At 40.2% G+C, this 21,096-nt stretch overlaps 1 protein-coding gene across 2 annotated transcripts; it reads left to right on the forward strand.

The window, feature by feature from the left end:
- The first annotated feature begins 1,874 nt into the window (after window positions 1–1,874).
- ctdspla (CTD (carboxy-terminal domain, RNA polymerase II, polypeptide A) small phosphatase-like a) lies at window positions 1,875–21,083 on the forward strand. 2 transcript variants are annotated; one of them, XM_054765677.1, is made up of 8 exons: window positions 1,875–2,176; window positions 12,061–12,227; window positions 12,676–12,708; window positions 14,969–15,070; window positions 17,511–17,567; window positions 18,712–18,804; window positions 18,881–19,066; window positions 20,460–21,083. In XM_054765677.1, the coding sequence occupies exons 1-8, from the start codon at window positions 2,101–2,103 to the stop codon at window positions 20,583–20,585; spliced, it is 840 nt and encodes a 279-aa protein (XP_054621652.1). In that variant the 5' UTR covers window positions 1,875–2,100; the 3' UTR covers window positions 20,586–21,083. The 2 variants fall into 2 exon arrangements, with proteins under 2 accessions (XP_054621652.1, XP_054621653.1); XM_054765678.1 differs by lacking the exon at window positions 12,676–12,708.
- The last annotated feature ends 13 nt before the right edge of the window (window positions 21,084–21,096 follow it).

Genomic DNA, 21,096 nt, shown 5'->3' on the forward strand with positions numbered 1-21,096 from the left:
CGTCTTATCAAAGCAAATATGAGAACCATATGTATTTTTTAATAATTCAAGGACGCGGCTCCAGGGAAGAAACGTGGGAGACCAACGAGGCTGCGTAAAACCACAAAGAAGAAGTGAAACTTTGGTCTGATGTTTGAAGCTAATGTGCTCTGAGGCGGCCTTAAGCGCTTCATGATTGACACACAAAGTTCAAGTGGAGCAGCCATTTTTGTGCTTGTTAGCTAGCAGGCTATTTCCTGCTTCATGGAAGGTGGCGCAACACGTCAGGACCAAAGATACTCATTTAGCTATGCTTTATTTGTTTGCTTGTCTGTCTGTTGCAAGCTACTTCCTGGATCATTTACCCAGATTTGCACCAAAATGTAATGGCTTCTTCCTGATCACACGTTCCACCGCTGCACTAAGTTTGGTCCTGCAAACCAATCGATGAAAACTACTGTATACTACAATGGTGTAACAGTATGTTTCTGTGTCAGTCAATAGTGAGCGTTGTTATTTTTGCTCAGTTGTCATCTTAACACACATAAGCATGCATCCAGTCCTCCAAACACCATGATGGAGTCGTCCCTCAGGTGGGGTCAATGGGGGCCTCAGCTCCATCAAAGTGACAGGCAAGGTGAGGAGGGACAAACACGCCTCAGCTGGCAAAGAACCAGAAAAGCACTTTGGGCTTTAAAGCTGCAGCGGTGTGAATAATGTAAAATAATGTGTGAACGTGTAGGTGATGATGATGATGATGATGATGATGGGGGCTAGACGTGATGCAAATACGGGATTAAGTCTGTCTTGGACTTGGAAGTCCTCATGGTTACAGTATGTCCAATCAAATGTCTCATCGCGGCTAATGTAGGCTCAAGCCTTCTGAAATCTTGACTCATGATGCTGACTAGACAAAACATTCGGTACACCTGCACAAGGCCCCAAACAATACAATATAACAATAATCATGCTCAGTTGAGATTGACAGCTCTTGGCGTGATGCGGTTGTGGAGGATTTTTTTGCTTATTTGCCACACGACTTATTTAATTTTGAATTTCTGATGTTTTATTTGTTATTTCTTTATTAATTTTTACTTTTGTTCATTATTATTTTAAGATATTTTTATTTAATATTTGATTTATAATAAAATGATATAAATATATAAAATATCAGAAATTCTGACGGGACTGGCTAAAAAATAATGACAAATTATGTATTATAATCTGTTTAAATTTTATTTATTAGCCATTATTCTATATTTTATATAGAATAATTTAGAAATATAATAGAATTTAGAAATAAAAAATGACAAATATAAAAATATAAATAAACCATCAAAAATCTAATATTTAATTCTATTATTTTTATTTTTCAAAAATAATATAAATAATAATGCTAAAATATAGCTTAAAAATTAAATCAGTCCTATGACGAGTAAAAAATAGTTTGTTTTAATCTATTGTTATCATCTATTATTTATTTCATTAGTCTTGTTATATTTTTGATGATGTATATCTTAAATCTGCAAACTGCAATCAAATCCTTAAAATACATCTTAACATAAATATGACAAATATAAATATGAATAAATATATCAAACCATAATTGTTAGCATGATATAATCAGTAATTATTTGTGTCTTGATGAGGTTTGATGGCTGACAAGACATTTTAATTGCCAATAATGGCAATAACAAGTCATTATAATGATAACTACAGTTTGTCTGATCAATATTATTATTGTGACTTATTTCGAAGTTTATTCTTATAACATACTGTATGTCTTCCAAGCATTCGGTTATTATTACAGCAGTTACAACACAGTGGGCGTTACTAGGGGGCGTGTCTTTGCACGTGTAGCGCCCCTTAGAGGTGCTCCTCGGTACTACGTGTAATAGTGTGCACAGTGGACGCGGGACAGTCGCCTTTTGCTTGTCCTCCTCCAGGTTGGACATCTGGCTGTCCTGTGGACAAGAAGACATAACGAAGGCCAACAATGTGTCATGCAGAAAGCTGTCGGCCGCGCAAAGCATCCTGGGAAGTGTAGTCGTCTGTGTGCAGTCATGTTCGCCAAGGACTAACAACACGGTGTAGCCTGAAGGTGCACCACGGCTCGTTTCCATGGACAACACGTCCATCATTACACAGCTTGCAAACCCCAAAGAGGAGGAGAGCGTTTGTTCAAGTCCTGACAAAGGTAAGATGATGTTTTATTCTTGAAAATCATGCTTCCTCCATGTTTGTGTGTGTTGTCGGCGTGAGCTCGGTGCAGAGGACACAGGACACTGCAATAACAGGACGATACACCTCCATTGTTGCAGATCTTCAAAATACTGTAGTCCTTATTACGTGCTTTGGGTGGTGATCTCTCATGTGCTGCTCGTCTTTACAACGGGGGGCGGGACACTTTCTGCCCTTGTGTGTGCTTATCCGTGACACAACAGGACGCATTTACTCGTAAAAACCAAACGACAGCTTGTATGACGTGCACAAGTGTTTGTTGCATGCATTGTTGATAGTAGGAGCAGTAGTAGCTGCATCCAATGAAAGGTTTCAAAATAAAAGCAGCATAGGAACGCTTTTGTTGTGGTGATATTAATGCTAAATATTGCAGTCACTGCCCCCTCCCTTGCTCCCTTCCTCCCTGTGTGTGTGTAACAACTGTCAGTGGATTAGTGAAGCACATTATTCTGCACCGGACTTGATCATGTGTTGATGCCATCAGTGACAAATCCTCTGCCAGTTTGAGGCAGCTTTTCACTTTTCATTAACTTTGACCAGCGTGGCCTCTAATCTGCACTAAACACATACTGTATTTCCCACAGGGCATTTTTATCTTGGCATGTATGCATGGCGCTTTTGCCGTGTGTGTTTCCTGCTTTTGCCACTTTGCAGTACAGTATGGACAGCCCCCAAAACGTACGCCGTTGACCGTGCAGTGGTGGGGTCTTGTGTAGGCCGCATCTTCCCTTTTGTGGTCCATCCTGGGTGAAAAAGAAGAGGTCACCTTCCAGCATCATACTCTGCTCAGCACCACATGAGCCACTGTGACTCAGCCCACGCTCATTTGCCATCATTAAATGCAATCATAATAATCATAATCATAATAACAAATTTAATATACTGTGTCTGACATCAACCATTAAGCATTATGTTAGTTAGTTTGTTTGCAAAACATCATTTTTACAAAACTTTACAAAAGGGTGAGATGGTTCCAAGGTAAATGTGCAGATCCAAGATTTTACCACTCTGTGTTCACAAATAACAAATAGAGCGGCACGCATTCAAAATCAGGCATAAACAGGAAGTGAACACTATCAATGAATATGCAAGATCGAAAGTATCAAATAAAAGAATAATAGTACGACTGCAGAAAAGCATAACGATAAACAATTAAAATATCTATTTTTTTTAGTTATGATAACAATGCATGTACAGTCATCAATTGGTGCCAGATCTGATAAGTGAATTTTTGTGAAGTAGGATTCAATATTAATAAATTTATCATTTTCATAGTAAACAGGAAACCTGTTTATGACTTTCTAAATATAATCTTTACAATTATCAGAGCCCTGTAGACATGAACTAACACCCCTATAGTCACATTTTACACTCCTATTTTTCTTTGTTTACAGTGTTCCCTCGCTACATCGCGGTTCACCTTTCGGGGACCTTTCAGTCCATATACAGGTATGAACGTGAGTGTGAATGCTTATTTGTCGATACAGTATGTGCCCTGCGTTTGGCTGTTGAGGATCCAGGGTGTACCCCGCCTCTCGCCCCAAGTCAGCTGGGATAGGCTACAGCATACCCCCGCAACCCTAGTGGGGATAAGCGGCATAGAAAATCGATGGTGTATGGTGAGGGGTTTTACAGCCTTAAAACATATAATAATTGTAAAAAAATTAAGTTGGCTACTTCGCGGATTTCACTTATTGCGGGCTATTTTGGGAACCTATCCCCCGCGATAAACGAGGGAACACTGGACACTACATTGCTCAACTGTAATCTCTGAGGGGACACAAGAGACGGCCATGGCTTTAACCAGCTAGCGAGCTAACTAGTTAGCCTCCAATCTATGTACTGTATTCTAAACCTGAGAAAGGGTTTAAAACGGAGTGGGGAAGAAGGACAAAGAAGCCAAAAACTTACCACTTCCACACAGAATGGGAGGATAACTTATTTTCACTCTCATGTCGGACATGCCGTGGCTGACTACATGCAGTGTGACACTAATCTAATGGCATGTCTCAGTACTGTAATGGAACATTACTGACGCCAAGTGGCCTGAATACTACAGATACTTTTGGCTTTCAATATTTTTTCAATATTAAACAAATATTTAAAAATAACATTAAGTCAAATAAAAATAACCAATTTATGGATGAAAAAGAAAACGAACAGAGGAAAATGCTATAACCTGCATATACTGGACATGGCCCTTGGAGGTACAAGGACGAACAAACATTTAGAAAATCATTCTTCACCTTTTACTTTTCCACACTAAACACACACACAGCAAACAGTAGCATTTTCTACACTGACACACACGCACACACACTAGGCTATTTTTAGTGTGCTATCAGTTTCATCCCAAGCATAGATGTAGTAATAAGTCATTAAAGGGCAGTTTTATGAGACGTTTGCTCAGGTGGAGATACAGTATCTTCATGCATTATGGACGAGGTGCAGTGAAGCGATGGTCGTGTGATTGCTTACTTTCCTCCTTTATCAGAGTGAAAATGTAAAGGTGACACGTTGGCTCATTCTTCTTCTCCCTCAAACGTTTGGCTGATCCCACGAGCAACGTTGAAGTCATCCTCTGGTGGCTTCAAGAGGCTCTCAGGATTTACATGGTGTGTCGGCACTCGGTTAGCTATGAGTGGATCAGCCAGTTACTCCAATCAGATTAGCCTTTAGCTCCTCGGCATACGGCAGACCATAATAATGTTGAGCTTAATGTCAATGTAAGTTCAACTCTCTCACGGCTTTTTATTTGCGGATTAATGGATCATCACCGTGAAGAAACTTGTTGGTTTGGACTGATATGTCATCCAAGTTGGCCAAACAAGAAACGTTCTTCTGGTCACAGTTGTTCTGAGAGGCTTTTCAAACATGTTTGAACCAAGATGGCCAAGCTAGCTGATGTCATGAACTGTCGTTTTAGTCAAAGCAAGCACCCTGTTGATTTAGTCAAATGAGCTGCTCAGGTAGTCTATTGATTTTTAAGCTTGTCTGGCACGAGAGGGCTGAGGAGAAAGGAGCATTTTCATTGGTCATTAGATGCCCGAGCAAGGACACTATTGATTTTTTAAAAATTAGTAAGGTCAAAGGTCAAAACATATATGCATATATTTCAGCCCATCTTCAAACATTCAGGGATGATCTTAAGGCCAAAACAAGCAGCCTATTGATTTTAAAGCCGATCTGACACAAGATGGCTGACACAGTTGTGGTAGAAAGGTCACATGGGCACATGCTCCTAGTGGGCTAAAAAGCTCTCTTTTGATTTTATCTGACTAGATTTGAGGGTGAAAAAGTGCAATGGTTTTAATGACACGGAGCGGCAGCCAGCAGATCCTCAGCTCCGATTGGCCAGGAGGACGTCTTCAACCTTGCTGGTGTTGAAGGCGCATGGTCGGGTCTGACGGGCAGCAGCTAGCTGATGTTTATGACCTTGTGTCCTTCATCGCTGCAGCGTATGTGGCGCCACATGTAAACGAGGTTTATGTTCCCAGCAGTGAAGCGTTGAAGGATGGCTGAGAGGTCAACGTGTGCGCGCACGCTCCAGTCAGTATTCACTTTGCTCCAAAGTGGCGCTCCTTATGGCAGATTTATGATCCTGTTCCCGAGCGGCAGATGAGGTGCACCTCCAAACGTGTCCTGGCACGTCTTCTCCACCTTGGTCCAGCGCCGTGGCAGCCAGCTGGCTGTGAGGAAGACAAGGTGTAGTTTCCTTGTAAGCGGTGTGACTAATGTGCTTGTTAAGCGTACCAGAGGGATCCGCCCACGTCTGCTGCTGCCGCTGCTTGGGGTTGCAGATATTTGTCTTTACATGAAATGACAACAACAACAAGAAGGTGTGCAGTGGAAGGAAAAAGGAATTGTTTGTTTGTTGGTGTTAAGTAAGCGGCGTTTCCGTTCCTCGTGGAGTTTGCAGCATCTCTTGAAGTAGCGCTGTGCCTGGGAGGCCCATTCTAAAAATACAATGCAGTACAAATAAATACAATGAAAAACCAACACACACTACTAAAAATGGGGAAGAAAGAGCAAAAAGCGCGGTGTGGCGACACTTTCTCGTCCATAAAAACGTGCTTGGATGACTTTGATGCGGAAGAACACTTTAAGGATGAACAGAGAAAAGTGACACGCAGTCCAGGTCGGGGGTGTGCATACTTTTTCCAGTGAGGGCTACATATTGAAAAATGAAAGGATGCGACTTTGCCACTTTGATATTTTGTAAAGCAACATATATACATATGCTAAGAAGTCAGACTGCGATAAATGAATTTCCACGATACAGGATTCAATGTTATTATGTTGAATATTTTGGTAGTTAGAGCATAGAAAACCTGTTTATGACTTTCTCAATACACTTTTTTTTAACATGATTAGAGCCCTGTAGACATGAAATAACACCCCTATAGTCCCCTTTACACTCCTGTTTCTGCTAAGCTGTAAGTATGGAGTTCCACTTCAGCGAAAAGGCTTTGAAGAGCAGCGTTTCTTCCTTCCAATGGAATATTGATGCTCTTCTCCTGGGTTGCTTCAAAGGAGAAGAATGTTTGTGATGTGTGAGGAGACGCGGTGTTGTCCTGGAAGTTGAGCAGAGAGGGGATTTCCTTGGTGCTTTTTATGAATTTCTTCTTTGTTTTGCGTTTGACGCCTTCCCGTTCAAGTTTGATGTTGGAAAAGAAGATCCTGCGCTGCTTTTCCAAGTGATTGTTAGTGTTATTTGGGGGCTTTCTGGCACATTCTTCATAACACACAAACTTAAAGAATAGATTTCATCTGTTACAGAACCAAACTCTCTCAACACCTTTGTCTTAACTGTTAGGCAAACTTTTTCTAGCGAGGACCACATCGTGAAAAATGAAAGATGCACCTTTGCCATTGTGATATTTTGTAAAATAACATTTATGCTCATAAAATAGTCAACTATTTCAACTTTCTTCTTGTAAATTTTATTCTCATAATTTTATGACTTTATTCTCATAACATTTTAACTTTTTTGCAAGCTAATTTGACAACTTTATTTGTTGTTTTGTTGTTTCTCATTACGACTTGGATTTTTTTAATTTCTGCTCATAAAATGACGATATTTTTCCTCATAATATTAAATATAAAATGTCAACTTTTTCTGGTTACATTCCAACTTTTTCCTCTTAATATTTTGACTTTATTCTTGTAAAATTACAGCTGTTTGTTCCCTTTCTGCTGTTGTTGTTTTTTTTTTTTTACATTTTCCAACTATTTGAACTTTGTTCTCTTGTAAATTTTCTTCTCGTAATTTTATTTTTTTACTGTATTCCCATAATATCAAAAATAATGTCAAAAATAATATTTTGACTTTATTCTCGTAACATTTGAACTTTTTCCACAACCTAATTTTGTAAAAATTACAACTTTATTTGTTGTTTGTCATAGTATTACAACTTTGATTTAAAAAAAAGTGTATGCGCCTAAAATTATGTTATTTCTCCTCATAAATTAAATATTAAATTATGACTTGTTCTTGTTATCGTCCAACCTTTTCCTCTTTTAATATTTTGACTTTATTCTCGTAACATTCTAACTTTTTCCACAAACCAATTTTGTAAAAATTACAACTGTATTTGTTGTTGGTCATAGTATTACAACTTTAATTTTTTCTTAAAAGTGTATGCGCCTAAAATTATGTTATTTCTCCTCATAAATTAAATGTTAAATTATGACTTGTTCTTGTTATCATCCAACTTTTTCCTCTTAATATTTTGACTTTATTCTTGCCAAATGACTGCAGATTTTTCCATTTTTGCTGTTTTGTTGTTTAATTATATTTTTTAGAATGCAGAATTTTTAGAATGTGGCCGCACATTCTATCAACATTTTATGTGAGATTTTAACATTCTTAGTGGTCACACACGTGTAAAAAGAATGTAAATGCAATAAAACACTCAGTAGTCTCATCTTTGAGCACACACTGTATAGTTACTTGTCACCCAAGCGTAAAAAGAAGTGAAGCAATTGTAGTCAAATGAATACAGCAGTAGAGAAAAAAAGAAGCTGCATTTATTTATTCTTCCAGCGAAGGTCACGTGAGCAGCGTCTGCCTGCTTCACTCCAGCAGCACAGTAGTCACATCTCGCTCATTATTTCTCCCTCTGAGCTCGCAGGGTGTTAATCTCCCCCCCATCAAAGACTTGTCATCTCCTTCATGTCAGGCAGCGCTCAAGAAGCAGTTGTCACGTGCTGCAGTGCAGCGTGCTGCTGCGTGGTAGTGGACACAAGTAGGGATGGTTATTGTTGCGTTACCCAAGCAGCAGGATGAGAATGTGACACACGGCCTGTGGTCGTGCTTGCAGCGCAGCAACATCAACTCCCTCGCTGCTCTCCTCGTCCTGCCATGTCAAATATAGCCCTGGAATCCCTGCGAGAGGCGCCGCTTCTCTTTTATTTGGCTGTATGTCTTACACACACACACACACACACACACACACACACACACAATGTGTCTATTTTTCCATGTGAATTATTAAAGCCCCGGCTCTCACCATTACCTGCAGCTAGCGACCTGTTTACCTGCACGGCTGCTCAACCACGTCCTGCTGGCATCACGTCCTTGTCAAACGGCAACCATGTTGCACTTCTAACATCAGCAACACTTTCCACTCCTTTGTACTTCTTTTTTTCATCCACTGATTGAATTCATTGCCTTTTTTCCCCTCCGCATTGTACGTATTGCAGAAAGAGGGAGGGCCTGCTATACAAGCTGCTCCAGTCTCACTTGGAGCTCATTCCAGTCTGTTGAAGTTTTAAGTCCACTTTTTGCCAACATTTTAATTCAGGAATTCATTGACTAATGTATTTATTTATTATTTGGATATTTTTTACAGACTGACTTTAAAAAAATATTCATATTAATATTTATTGTTTTGTGCACATCAAATGTTTTATTTTTTTCCTACATATTTAACATTCATCCATTTTCTATACCACTTTTCCTCACTTGCGGATGTGCTGGAGCCTACCCCAGCTGTCTTCGGTGAGAGTCGGAGTACATTCTGGACTGGGTGCCAGCTAATAAAAATAACATTGAAAGTAACATTTTAAACTTCATATTTAAATTTGTTAGAGTTTAGCGGGCTTTATTTTTATTTCCATTTTTTACATATTGAATATTAAAAATCTATAAATATCTATAATAACATATTTATTTTGCACATATTGAATGTAAAAAATATTTCAATTTGAATTTACTCTTTTATATATTCAATCTGAAAAAATAGCATTGAAAGGAACAATGTAAACTTCATTTATAAATGTCATATAGTTTAACAGAAGTTTTTAGTGTTTTGACATCGTGAATTGTATTCATATTTTTTTACTTTGTCCACATAAAATACTAATATTAAGAATATATTACAAATATTAAACAAATATTTATAAATAAATAAATATCTATTCATATCTTTATTTTGCGCATATTGACTGTAAAAAAAATTATATTTAAATAGTATTTTTTAATATATTCAATATTAAAAATGACACTGAAAGGAACATGTTAAACTTCATTTTTCAATGTGTTATAGTGGGCTATTTTTCTTTTGTACATATTGAATATTAAAAATAAGTATCTATGGTAATATCTTTATTTGGATTTTTTAAATTTAAATTTTAAACATTTTAAACTCATACATTTTTGAATTAGTTTTAAAGGAATCTACACACATCTTATTTTATTGTTTTGTGACCGCATATGTTCTCAAACTGACGTCCCTTCTGGTCCATCTGCTGACAACGCGACGTGATGGAATCGCACGCATCACCAAACAATTCCATTGATATTTGCGTGCGTTCACGTTCGATGACTGTGCTCAATTTAGCGACTGTTGCACATGTCACAGCGTAGACTTTGTCTTTTGGGTGTCCCCATGACAAGAAGTGTAGTGGTGTGAGGTCTGGTGAATGATGAAACCCCTCCCTCCAACCCACCGGTTTGTCAAGATCTCATCAAGGGAGGATCTGACATTGTGATGGCATATTATACAGTATATACAGTATATACTGTATATGCTACTCAGAAAAAGTTTGCTGTGCTTTGTGATTGACGAGATTGATGAGATGAGATTGGTGAGATTCCCAGTGTCAGAAAATGGATTTAACACACGCTGAGTGTGTGTTAATTCTTCCTATTGCATACAGTATGTACATGCGGTGTAAACATGTGGTGTACAGTGGATTACATACATACTGTATGGTGCTTATTAGCACCACAGTAAACATGGCGTTGTCACACGTGCACGAGCAATAAGCCTCGGATGCGTTCCTCCCTCCTTTGCTCAGCCTGGCGTCATTCCAGATTGCAGGTCACGGGGTGATTATCTCTTCCTGTCAGGAATGCTGAGAATTTCCTGCTTTTTCTGCCTCTTTCCGGCCTTGTCAGTGTTCTGCTCACGTGACAGGCAGGCCGGGCTGTGATTGGCTACTGTGGAGCTTCCAGTGGCAGGTACTTCACGTTGAAAACAGGCCCTTGAAGGGTGTGTGTGTGTGTGTGCTGCATGGCGGGGAGTGTGTTGACAGCGGGAATAATGTGCACGTGCTCTGGTATGAGATACTTTCATATGGAAGGAGATGCTTCTCGTGTGGATGCTTGTTGGGCAGCATATGATACCACATGTTTGGCAAGGCGAGTGTCATACATGCAGCACATGCTGCTAGTCTGTGTGTGTCTGTATTGAACTATTTGTGACTATTTTACCAATTTAGTAAAACTAAAACTACAATGAACATTTAAATTAACTATGAATGGTCAAAGGGAATTTTTTTTTTCTTTTTTTTTTTTTTTACAATTGTGACAGAATTGTTTGGGCATTTTCTTATACATAAAACACGTTTTAACAAACAGAATAATATTTTAAAAACTGTGATAATTGTGAAAAAAGTCAGTACAAATAAATATCATTTTAAAATAGGGGTAGCATACATTGAAATAAAATAAATGGCAAAATAAAATAGCCTTATATGACTTGTGTTTGCACTCATGTGTGACACATGATGTGGTATGCTTTGGATTTGCAGTAAAGAAACAACAATAAAGTAGTAAAACAAAATATATATGTACATATGTGAAGACAGGTTTTGATGCAGAATGTAAAAAGTGTCCAAAGTGCGGCCCGGAGGCCATATGCGGCCTGCGGCTGCTTTTTTCTTGGCCCACGGCACATTCTAAAAATATAAATTACCAAGAAAAAAAAAAGAAACCAAAAAAACCCCCAGCAGCAAACATGGAAAAAAAGCAGTAATTTTACGAGAATAAAGTCCACATTTTAAGAGAAAAAAGTTGTATTTTAACAAGAAAAAAAGTTGCAATACTTCCAGAATGAACTTGTAATATTATAAGGAAAATAATGTCATTTTAGTGGCATAGAGCTGTAATATTAAATAATTTTTATTTTTTTTAAGTCACCATATTGTGAAAGAAATCTGAGAAATTAGATGGGGGGGGGGAAAGTTGTAAAATTATGGGAATATGGTCATAAGGGTTTGAAAGAAGAATGTTGAAATATTTGGGGGAAAAAGCAACAGCAAAAATAGGAAAAAAGAGCAAAGAGTGAAGTTGATCATCATAAAAGCTTTTTCACCGATTTCACAAAGCTCACATGCAATTCTTTGGAACTATATATCATTACAAGTGGCAAAGTTGCATCCTTTCATTTTTCATTTGGATTCATTTTGGACACCCCCGCTGCAATGTAACGTGGGTTTATGAAGGTGCTGGTCCAAATGAGTAGCGTGAGTGGAAATGCGTGTGATTCATTGTTTCCCATTTGGTGGCAGCCAGACCTTCTTCACCTCCCTTCTTTGCTCGTCTTCTTGCAGTCTCGCAGTCCAACAGCAGCCTGAAGAAGCACCGCAGTCGCAGCATTTTCAGCCCGTTCTTCTGCTGCTTCCGCAACTACAATGAGTACCGCGTGGAGCCGCCACCCGCCAACAACAAGACGCGCGCTCTGCCGCCGCCTCCCGAAGAGAACGGCAGTCCTCCCAAGGTGAAAAGTGGACTTTGCTCCACTGGAATTAGTCTTTTTGTGTGAGATGGGTTTTTGGAGGTTTCCGCTAGGCTGCATTCCAGTACGTCCGCCTATAAACGACGCAAGCATTTGTACAGCAGTGTCTTGGTACCCACCACGTCTTATCCCTGCCAAGTGGAGCTTGTCTTGGCTCTGATGGATGGCTGCATTCCCTTACGCTCAGTCCGCAGTGCCGCGTAGACGTGTGAAACTAAAGCAGCTAAAAATAACATCAACCTTCCCTCCTCATGCTTACCTGTAACATGTCTCACATTCAGGTGACAACTGTGTCCCACTCCTGTCCAGTCCAGTCCAGTCCTGTTTGTTTTTACTGCCATGTGCCCTCCATGCTCCCCCTTCCCTTACTTGATGACAATATTGATGTCCTTTCCTTTTGTTTCCTTCTCTCCTTCCTCCTACACTCCAGTGTGACCAGGTGCAAGTTGCCCCCCTCCCTGCTGTATGTATTATTTTGTATTATTATTATCATCACCCATCCTTACGTTTGCTGTGCTTCATCACTGCATCAGCTGCATGAGCATGTTGTCTCCTTCTTGGGGGTGAGGGGGTCATTCCACACTGCACTCAGCAGACACTTCTGACCTCCGCTATGTTTTCATTCCTGTTTGTTTGGTTGCTAAGCAGGATTACGTAAAAAAAACAAAACAAAGTCTTCACTGATTTCCTCAGCACTTTGCAGGAAGGGTGGGGCGGTGGCTAAGCAAGACGCCATCTGATTGAGGTGCAGGATTTTTGATCAAATTACCTGTTTTTTTCAGTCACTAGGTGGTGGTGTACAGACAGTGGGCCTCATTCACGAAACGTTCTTACGCACAAATGTGTTCTTAAAGCCTTCTTACGAAGATTTTTGGCATTCATGAAACGTGTTCTTAACTCACAGTTCTTAGATCTAAGAACAAATTCTACGAACGCTCAGGAGGACTCTTACGCACAAGCAAAGCTTGCACTTTCAATGCGCAATCGCCCTCATGATGGATTTTGCAACCTGATCCCAAAAAATGTAGTGCAAATAAAATATCCCAACAATTATTTATCATCAAAACAACTAAAATATACTCCATGGATAAATATATATTCAAATCCCAATTCATCAAAAAAAAAAAAAATTAGCTGGCTGGACGTGCGCTGCGCAGAGAGAGAATGTAAAGGGACCATTAGATTTATTTGCTTCAGGCTTCAGGCTTCCCTCTCTGTTCTTGCAGGTGTGCAGGATCATCAGAATAACATCGCAATGAAACGTGGTGTGTCTATTGCGCACGTAGCACCCCCAGATAACGACATGCGCCCCCAGCCACGTCTTGAGCCAGAGCACGGGGCTGCTGTATTAATTAGGCAGCGTCTAATCAAATGTAACCACAGAAAAATACATTGTCACACACAAACTATGTATTTTGACTTTATTTTTCCATCATGATTGTGTAAATATTTTCTAGAGTTTCCGAAATGGTTTGGTTTCTGATTGATGGCCCACCTCCCGTTTCCTCCAGATCCCTCCGGTGCAGTCCAATCTTTTTTTTTTTAGTCTATTTTAAGTCAAACCACTTCTTTTTAACCTGTGCAGTGGCGCGTTTCTCCGTGGAAGCGGCATTTATGTTTCCTGCAATGGTGCTCCATGCCGACTCTTTTTGGATGGCCTGATGACCGGTGGATACACGTGAAAATAAGGTGGTCTTGTGTTCGCTCACTCCTTGTAAAAGCACCTCTATTTCAGTAGAATTCAAGTTTTTCTTTCGTTTGTTGTCCAGCTGCTCCTCAGTCTTGCCCTTGCGCGTTGCCATCTCCGCCTCCAGCTGCCTGTTGCGCACGGCACATTTTTTACCTTGTATGGGAAATAATAGGCGGTGATCTATGCAAATTAGGGCTCACATGCACGGGCATCGCAGTTGGCATTCATCAACCTAAGAACACCGGTGCGAACGATTATCCCTACTTAAGAACGTGTCGTGAATGCGGCGCAGTTTCCAACCCGCGCCTTCTTAAGTACACTTCTTAAGAAGACTTTTAAGAAGATTTTCGTGATTGAGGCCCAGTGTTTCCCACAGGAGCTGGAACGACAAACTATACAGTATATGGAGTCCCATCATAATGTGTTCATGAGCAGGGATGAACAGGGAGCGCCAAATCTATTTGTGACGGGAAACACTGGTGCTGTTTGGCCTTGGCGGAGGTTTATGATGGAATATGATTGCTGGCCGTCCTCTGCAACATGAAATAGATTTTCTTGCCGAATGAAATGAGTGAGACTCCAAACTCTTTATGGATCCTCGTAAATTCGATTAGACGAGATTAGATTAGCAGTGTAATGCAACACAGTCGATGCTCAGAACTGACATGGACGGCTGGTGTCCATCATTTTCATTGTTACTTTTTTTCCAGTTCATTTTTCCATCCAGTGTTCGTACACACGTCACACATGAAAGATGTGTCATATCACCCCACTTCGTGTGTGTGTGTGCGGCTGCACCATCTGCCCCCGAAGTGCTTGTCTGTCAGTCTGGGGGCCCGTTTGGAAGGCAACCCAAGTGCCTCTCCTTTTTCCGCGCTGGCCCTGAAGGCAGCACAGTCACAGCCAGGTCACACAGTAAACAAAGTCACGGCTGAATATGTTCTCATTATTTTTCATTTCACTCCATCAGCCATTTGTTAATCATGAGTCACTTAGTCAAGTTTGTGTGTGTGTGTGTGTGTTGTTTTTGCAGCCTCCAGCCAAGTTCCTCCTGCCCGAGGTCAGTATAACAGACTACGGCAGGAACTGCGTGGTGATTGACCTGGACGAGACGCTCGTTCACAGTTCCTTTAAGGTACCACAACACACACACACACGCACGTGTTTCCTACTATTGAGACAATGTTTTAAGTTCCATGTTTTAACGCAATTGTAAAAAGAAGTCAACCGCTGTTGAATACAACTAAGATAAAGTCAAAGTACTCGTGCAGACCCACACACAATGGAGAAGGAACAGGAAGCTGCATGCTATTTATGCTAGCATCCGCCACATTAACTTCCAGATTCTATGGGTATCGTCACCATTCAAAGCACACGTAGTCTCTGCCCATTAGAAGGTTTTCCTCCCTAAATGTCACAAGATTTCACCATTTGTCTCCTTCCTTATGGTGCATAAAATTAAACACAGTAAGCAAATAAATGAGCCTTGCCGTCGTGGTGGTGATGATGAATATACGCTGCAGGACATTTTGCAGCGTTCCAACGCACGTAGAAGCCAGAGAAATATTCACACACACACACACACACACACACTTATAGAATGTACCGGGCCCACCCATTAGTCACAGTCACATGCCAGCAGCACGAGGCCACACACACACACACACACACCTACACACACACACACACAGAGGGGAGTGTCCGCATTGTCAGAAATCACGGGTCTGCTCCCATGGACTGAAAAGTTCGATTTTGTCCAAAGACGAGTGCCGCAGAGACTGAAATGTAAATGTTTGCATTAGAAAGACACTCAGCCTGCAGCGCTTCCTACTTGGAAGGTTTGCAGCTTTTTTTTGTTGCTTATTCAGACGCTTTTGAATCCACTGACATGCAAATGAGCACGTGGACGTGTAGCGCTCAATGCACCGTGGACAGGAATAGAAATGTTACATAACACTCATATACACATTATTATGATGTACCCTGTGTACTGTATATACTGTGGAGCAGCATTATCATTAGCACTCTGCTATTTCACAGTAGGCGACATTTAATGCGCCTCATCACCACAACTGATGTCAGTAAATGAATAAAAGTGCTCCTGATTGTCTTGCATCGGACCTTCATAAGCTTGGAGCTCATGTTTGACATCAGCAGAGTCACAATGGAGATGTCTTTCCATCGCACACACATTGACTCACACTTGCATCACGCTTGAAAGGAGACTCAGCAGCAGTCCGGGCTGACAGAGCAGCAGCAGCGCCCTCTGCTGGCCTGATTCGAAAGCTGCACGTGTGAAATCAAACCCTGCTCAAACTCCTGTTTATATTTCGCAACGAGTTTCCCCACAGGACACGTTGGGAAATAGAAATTGAATATTTTCGTAGTTAGAGCATAGAAAACCTGTTTAGGACGGGTTTTGACATTATTAGAGCCCTGCAGACATGAAATAACAACCATATAGTCACCTTTACACTCGTATTATTCATTGTTTACTCTTATGCTGCAGGGACCCGAGGCAGCCGCTAGCTAGAAAGCTAGCGCGTTAGGTAGCTAACTAAGCAGTTAGCCTCCAATTTATTTCGCGTGTCTTATATGTATGGGTAATGTGTATATGTATGGGTATGTATGGGTAATATATACTGTATATATATATATATATATACACACACACACATTTGTAGTAGTATAGTAATGTAAAGGTAATGGAAGGTCACATCTCAATGTTTTGTGTCATTGCTGCCACCTAGTGACCCGAATGCTACATATGACTTGTATTTCAATATGTTTTGACCAATAGACCATAGTGTACCACCAAACTGCCGTCATTTATTTAACAGTTAAATAAATGAAGGCAGTTTGGTGAGTTAAATTTTAACTCATTCATTTCTGAAAAAATGCTATGTGGCGAGGGAGCAATAATTGAACGGCGATATAGCGAGGGATGACTGTAATCTGTTCCAGGGTCAAAATAACATTCTTCACTGGCATACAAGTGTAAAAAGAAGTTAGCCACTGTTAATATTTGGCTTCAAAACCTTTGATGCACAACTTACTTGCACCTCTTCTTCTATGATTGTTATTATGGTGTCTATAGCCATGTTGTACTGAGCAGCCAGGAGAAAGCCTTCCTACTTCCCTGTTCTACGGTTGTTACCGTTCTTCATGACCCGACGTGGCATCACAAAAAAGTCAAAGAAAAAGCAAAACACAGATTTGGTGAAGTTAGTATTCCAGACTGCTTGAAAAGAGCAATGAATTGTTCAGCAATGAGATGAATGGTCATCGATGACGTGATGAATCCTCGTCTTTTCTCTACGTGCATGAAAGCAGCCGATCAACTCCCGGCGTTCTCCTTTCATCTTCCCCTTCTTCCTGTCTTCCACCCACACTCCTCTTCTGCTTCTGCTCCGACTTCTCTCCTCCTCTCCCTGTCTGCTCGTCTTCCTCCCCAGAGTCTCACTTACATATACGCACACACATACTGTATATATTTATATATCTATATTTGATATATTGATTTCAGACAGAGACACGCACAACTTTGAGTCAGTCTTGTGTTGTTGTGTCTGCAGCCCATCAGCAATGCCGACTTTGTGGTTCCAGTGGAGATTGATGGGACTGTTCATCAGGTACGCTTTGCATCACCTCAAAACGCTCGCGTGCGCTTGTTCAAAATGTCACAGCAACGTTTGCCTTTTTCCTCACCGCCGCTGCGGAGAACACGTACGTGCACACACGCACGGGCTAAACGTATATTGTAGCACGCCTCATTCTTCTGCTTCTTATTCTCATTGATTGATTTTCATTTACAGTCTTCTATGCATTATGCAAATTATTTCATATTTTGTAGCACAATATAATACAAAATGTTAAATTATGACCTCAATAATTGGGAAATTATTTTTTTTGTATTTAATTATTTGTGTTTGTATGATATAAGAAATAAAAGATGTTATACAATACATTATTATGCAATTATTAATATGTGTGTTTTTATTGTATTGTATTATTTATTGTTTTTTGAAGAGCATAAAAATGTAAAAGAAATCACAATAGATATGATTTAATTGATATGTTTTGTATTGTATTCTTGTGCTCTTCATTATTCTTGTGTATTTTTATTACATTTTTCAAAAGAAATGCACTTACTATTGAGTTTTATTCTATTTGATTATTGTATTGGTTATTATGTGTATAATATAATTCCAGAATAATTGTGCAATATGTTATTATGGAATTATTATGTATGTTTTGAATAATTGAGTGTTTAAGTGTTCCTACATTGGGCTGTTTCTGTGCAAGTTGTTGTTGTTATTAAATTAAATTATGGGAGTTTATTTCTGATAGGCACCTAAATGACGTGAAGCCTAACTCTTAAAGCATCAACATTTTTATTGACATCATTTTTTCCCCAAGATTTCTCATGCCGAAGCTTACTGAAAATCAAGTTTTCCACTTGTAGTTTTGACCTTTTGACTTCCTGCTCCAAGTAATTCCTGCAAGTGTTTGTGTGGAAGTTGTGTTGATGTTGCTGTGCTGCCGTTTGCGTCAAGGCTTCTAGGAGTTGATGTGCGACGTGCAGCTGCGACCGCGTTCAAGTAATCCAGGATAGGCTTTCAGTGTTGGGATCTCAGCCTGTTCTGGGTTACTTGCTCCTGGCGGCAGCCTCTGTTCCACAAACACCACCGCCTGCTGGAGCTGAAAGACAAATGACCTCCATTGCAAGTGTCGTCTATAATCACAAGAACTGAAGAGTGATGATGCCGGTTTCAGGTGTACGTGCTGAAGAGGCCGCACGTGGATGAGTTCCTGCAGAAGATGGGGGAGCTCTTTGAATGTGTCCTCTTCACCGCCAGCCTCGCCAAGGTCAGCAGTCACGTGACGCTCCCTCGCCTTCTATATCTAGATCCAATGGTTCATTTCAAATGTTTATTGTGGTCAGTACGCCGACCCCGTAGCCGACCTCCTGGACCGGTGGGGGGTGTTCCGCGCTCGTCTCTTCAGGGAATCCTGTGTGTTCCACAGAGGAAACTACGTCAAAGACCTCAGCCGGCTGGGCCGAGAGCTCAGCAAGGTCATCATCGTTGACAACTCACCTGCCTCCTACATCTTCCACCCCGAGAACGCCGTAAGTCCTCCATCTTCTACAACATCGTACCAAATGTCTACCATATGTAACGGATGCCAGCCGACGTACGTTCCCTCGGCCTTAAGAGATGCACTGAACGCTCGGTCGACAGGATGTGTTTGATACAGTAGTAGTCAATAGTCATGTTTATTATCATATAGGACAGGGGGGTCCAAAGTGCGGCCTGGGGCTGGGTTTTTTTAGTGACCTGTGGCACATTGTAAAAATATACAAAAAAAACAACAACAGCAGAAATGGAAACATTTTTTTGAAATCTACAACAATAAAGTCAAAATATTAAGAGAAAAAAGTTGTGCTCTTATGAGAAAAAGTCGTAATTTTACTGGAATAACATCATAATATCATGAGGAAAAATAATGTCATTTTACTTGCATTAAGTTGAAATATTCAAGAAAAAAGACTTGTTAGCATATCTACAGTGATGGAGTATATAACTTGTTAGCATATTGACTATGATTGAGTATATAACTTGTTAGCATATCTACTGTGATGGAGTATATAACTTGTTAGCATATATACCGTGATGGAGTATATAACTTGTTAGCATATCTACCGTGATGGAGTATATAACTTGTTAGCATATCTACAGTGATGGAGTATATAACTTGTTAGCATATCTACTGTGATGGAGTATATAACTTGTTAGCATATCTACTGTGATGGAGTATATAACTTGTTAGCATATGGACTGTGATGGAGTATATAACTTGTTAGCATATCTACTGTGATGGAGTATATAACTTGTTAGCATACCGACTATGATTGAGTATATAACTTGTTAGCATATCTACTGTGATGGAGTATATAACTTGTTAGCATATCGACTGTGATTGAGTATATAACTTGTTAGCATATCTACTGTGATAGAGTATATCTACTGTGATGGAGTATAAAACTTGTTAGCATATCTACTGTGATGGAGTATATAACTTGTTAGCATATCTACTGTGATTGAGTATATAACTTGTTAGCATATCTACTGTGATGGAGTATATAACTTGTTAGCATATCTACTGTGATTGAGTATATAACTTGTTAGCATATCTACTGTGATAGAGTATATCTACTGTGATGGAGTATAAAACTTGTTAGCATATCTACTGTGATAGAGTATATAACTAGTTAGCATATCTACTGTGATGGAGTATATAACTTGTTAGCATATCTACTGTGATTGAGTATATAACTTGTTAGCATATCTACTGTGATTGAGTATATAACTTGTTAGCATATCTACTGTGATGGAGTATATAACTTGTTAGCATATCTACTGTGATTGAGTATATAACTTGTTAGCATATCTACTGTGAAGGATGTTTTGATGTCGCGGACTAACAAACTTGTCTCCTGGGGGTGTGGGGTCCCTCCTCAGGTCCCGGTCCAGTCCTGGTTTGACGACATGGGCGACACGGAGCTGCTGGAGCTGCTCCCCATCTTTGAGGACCTGAGTAAGGAGGAAGATGTTTACAGCTTCTTACAGAGCCTGAAGAGCAGGTAGCAGAACCCACCTACACACACACGCCTCACTCCCTGGGAGGAAAAGACTCTGCTAGCGTACGTACGCATCTCCTTTCCAAGAAGGGTTTCAATCAAACACGTCATCTTTTATGGACCAAAAAGACACTTTGTGGTGGCGGACTTTCTTTTGGGTTTGGATTTCTTTGTGTTCCTCCTCCTGACGACTCTTCTCTCTCAGAATGAAGTGCCTTCATTACTGTGCTGGTTTCCTTGTGTGGGGTCCGCAAAGACCCCCAAATATAAGCTTACAATCCAGTATTGCCACAATATTTCATCAAGAAGAAAACACGAGTCCATCGGGTGAAAATCAGCTTTGACCTTTTGACTGGGAAGTGGTCCGCAGCCACTGAGAAATCTGCAACCTTTCCAGTATATTGATTAGAATAGACTGTGTGAAAGGCTATTTATGGGGGGGCAGCGGTTAAATATGAAAATGGTACTGTACAACGTGATTAAAGCTGCAAGTTTGCACACACTCGCTTCCTCTCCTT

Source organism: Dunckerocampus dactyliophorus, chromosome 21 (assembly GCF_027744805.1).
Source record: "Dunckerocampus dactyliophorus isolate RoL2022-P2 chromosome 21, RoL_Ddac_1.1, whole genome shotgun sequence".
In the NCBI taxonomy this organism is placed as follows: Eukaryota; Metazoa; Chordata; class Actinopteri; order Syngnathiformes; family Syngnathidae; genus Dunckerocampus; species Dunckerocampus dactyliophorus.

Bases quoted from the DNA above. Each gene is read 5' to 3' on its own strand.
- ctdspla (XM_054765677.1), top strand. From the start codon at position 2,101: ATGGACAACACGTCCATCATTACACAGCTTGCAAACCCCAAAGAGGAG. The intron at 2,177-12,060 runs GTAAGATGATGT...GTCTTCTTGCAG, and splicing joins TTGTTCAAGTCCTGACAAAG to TCTCGCAGTCCAACAGCAGC. The intron at 19,067-20,459 runs GTAAGTCCTCCA...GTCCCTCCTCAG, and splicing joins TCTTCCACCCCGAGAACGCC to GTCCCGGTCCAGTCCTGGTT.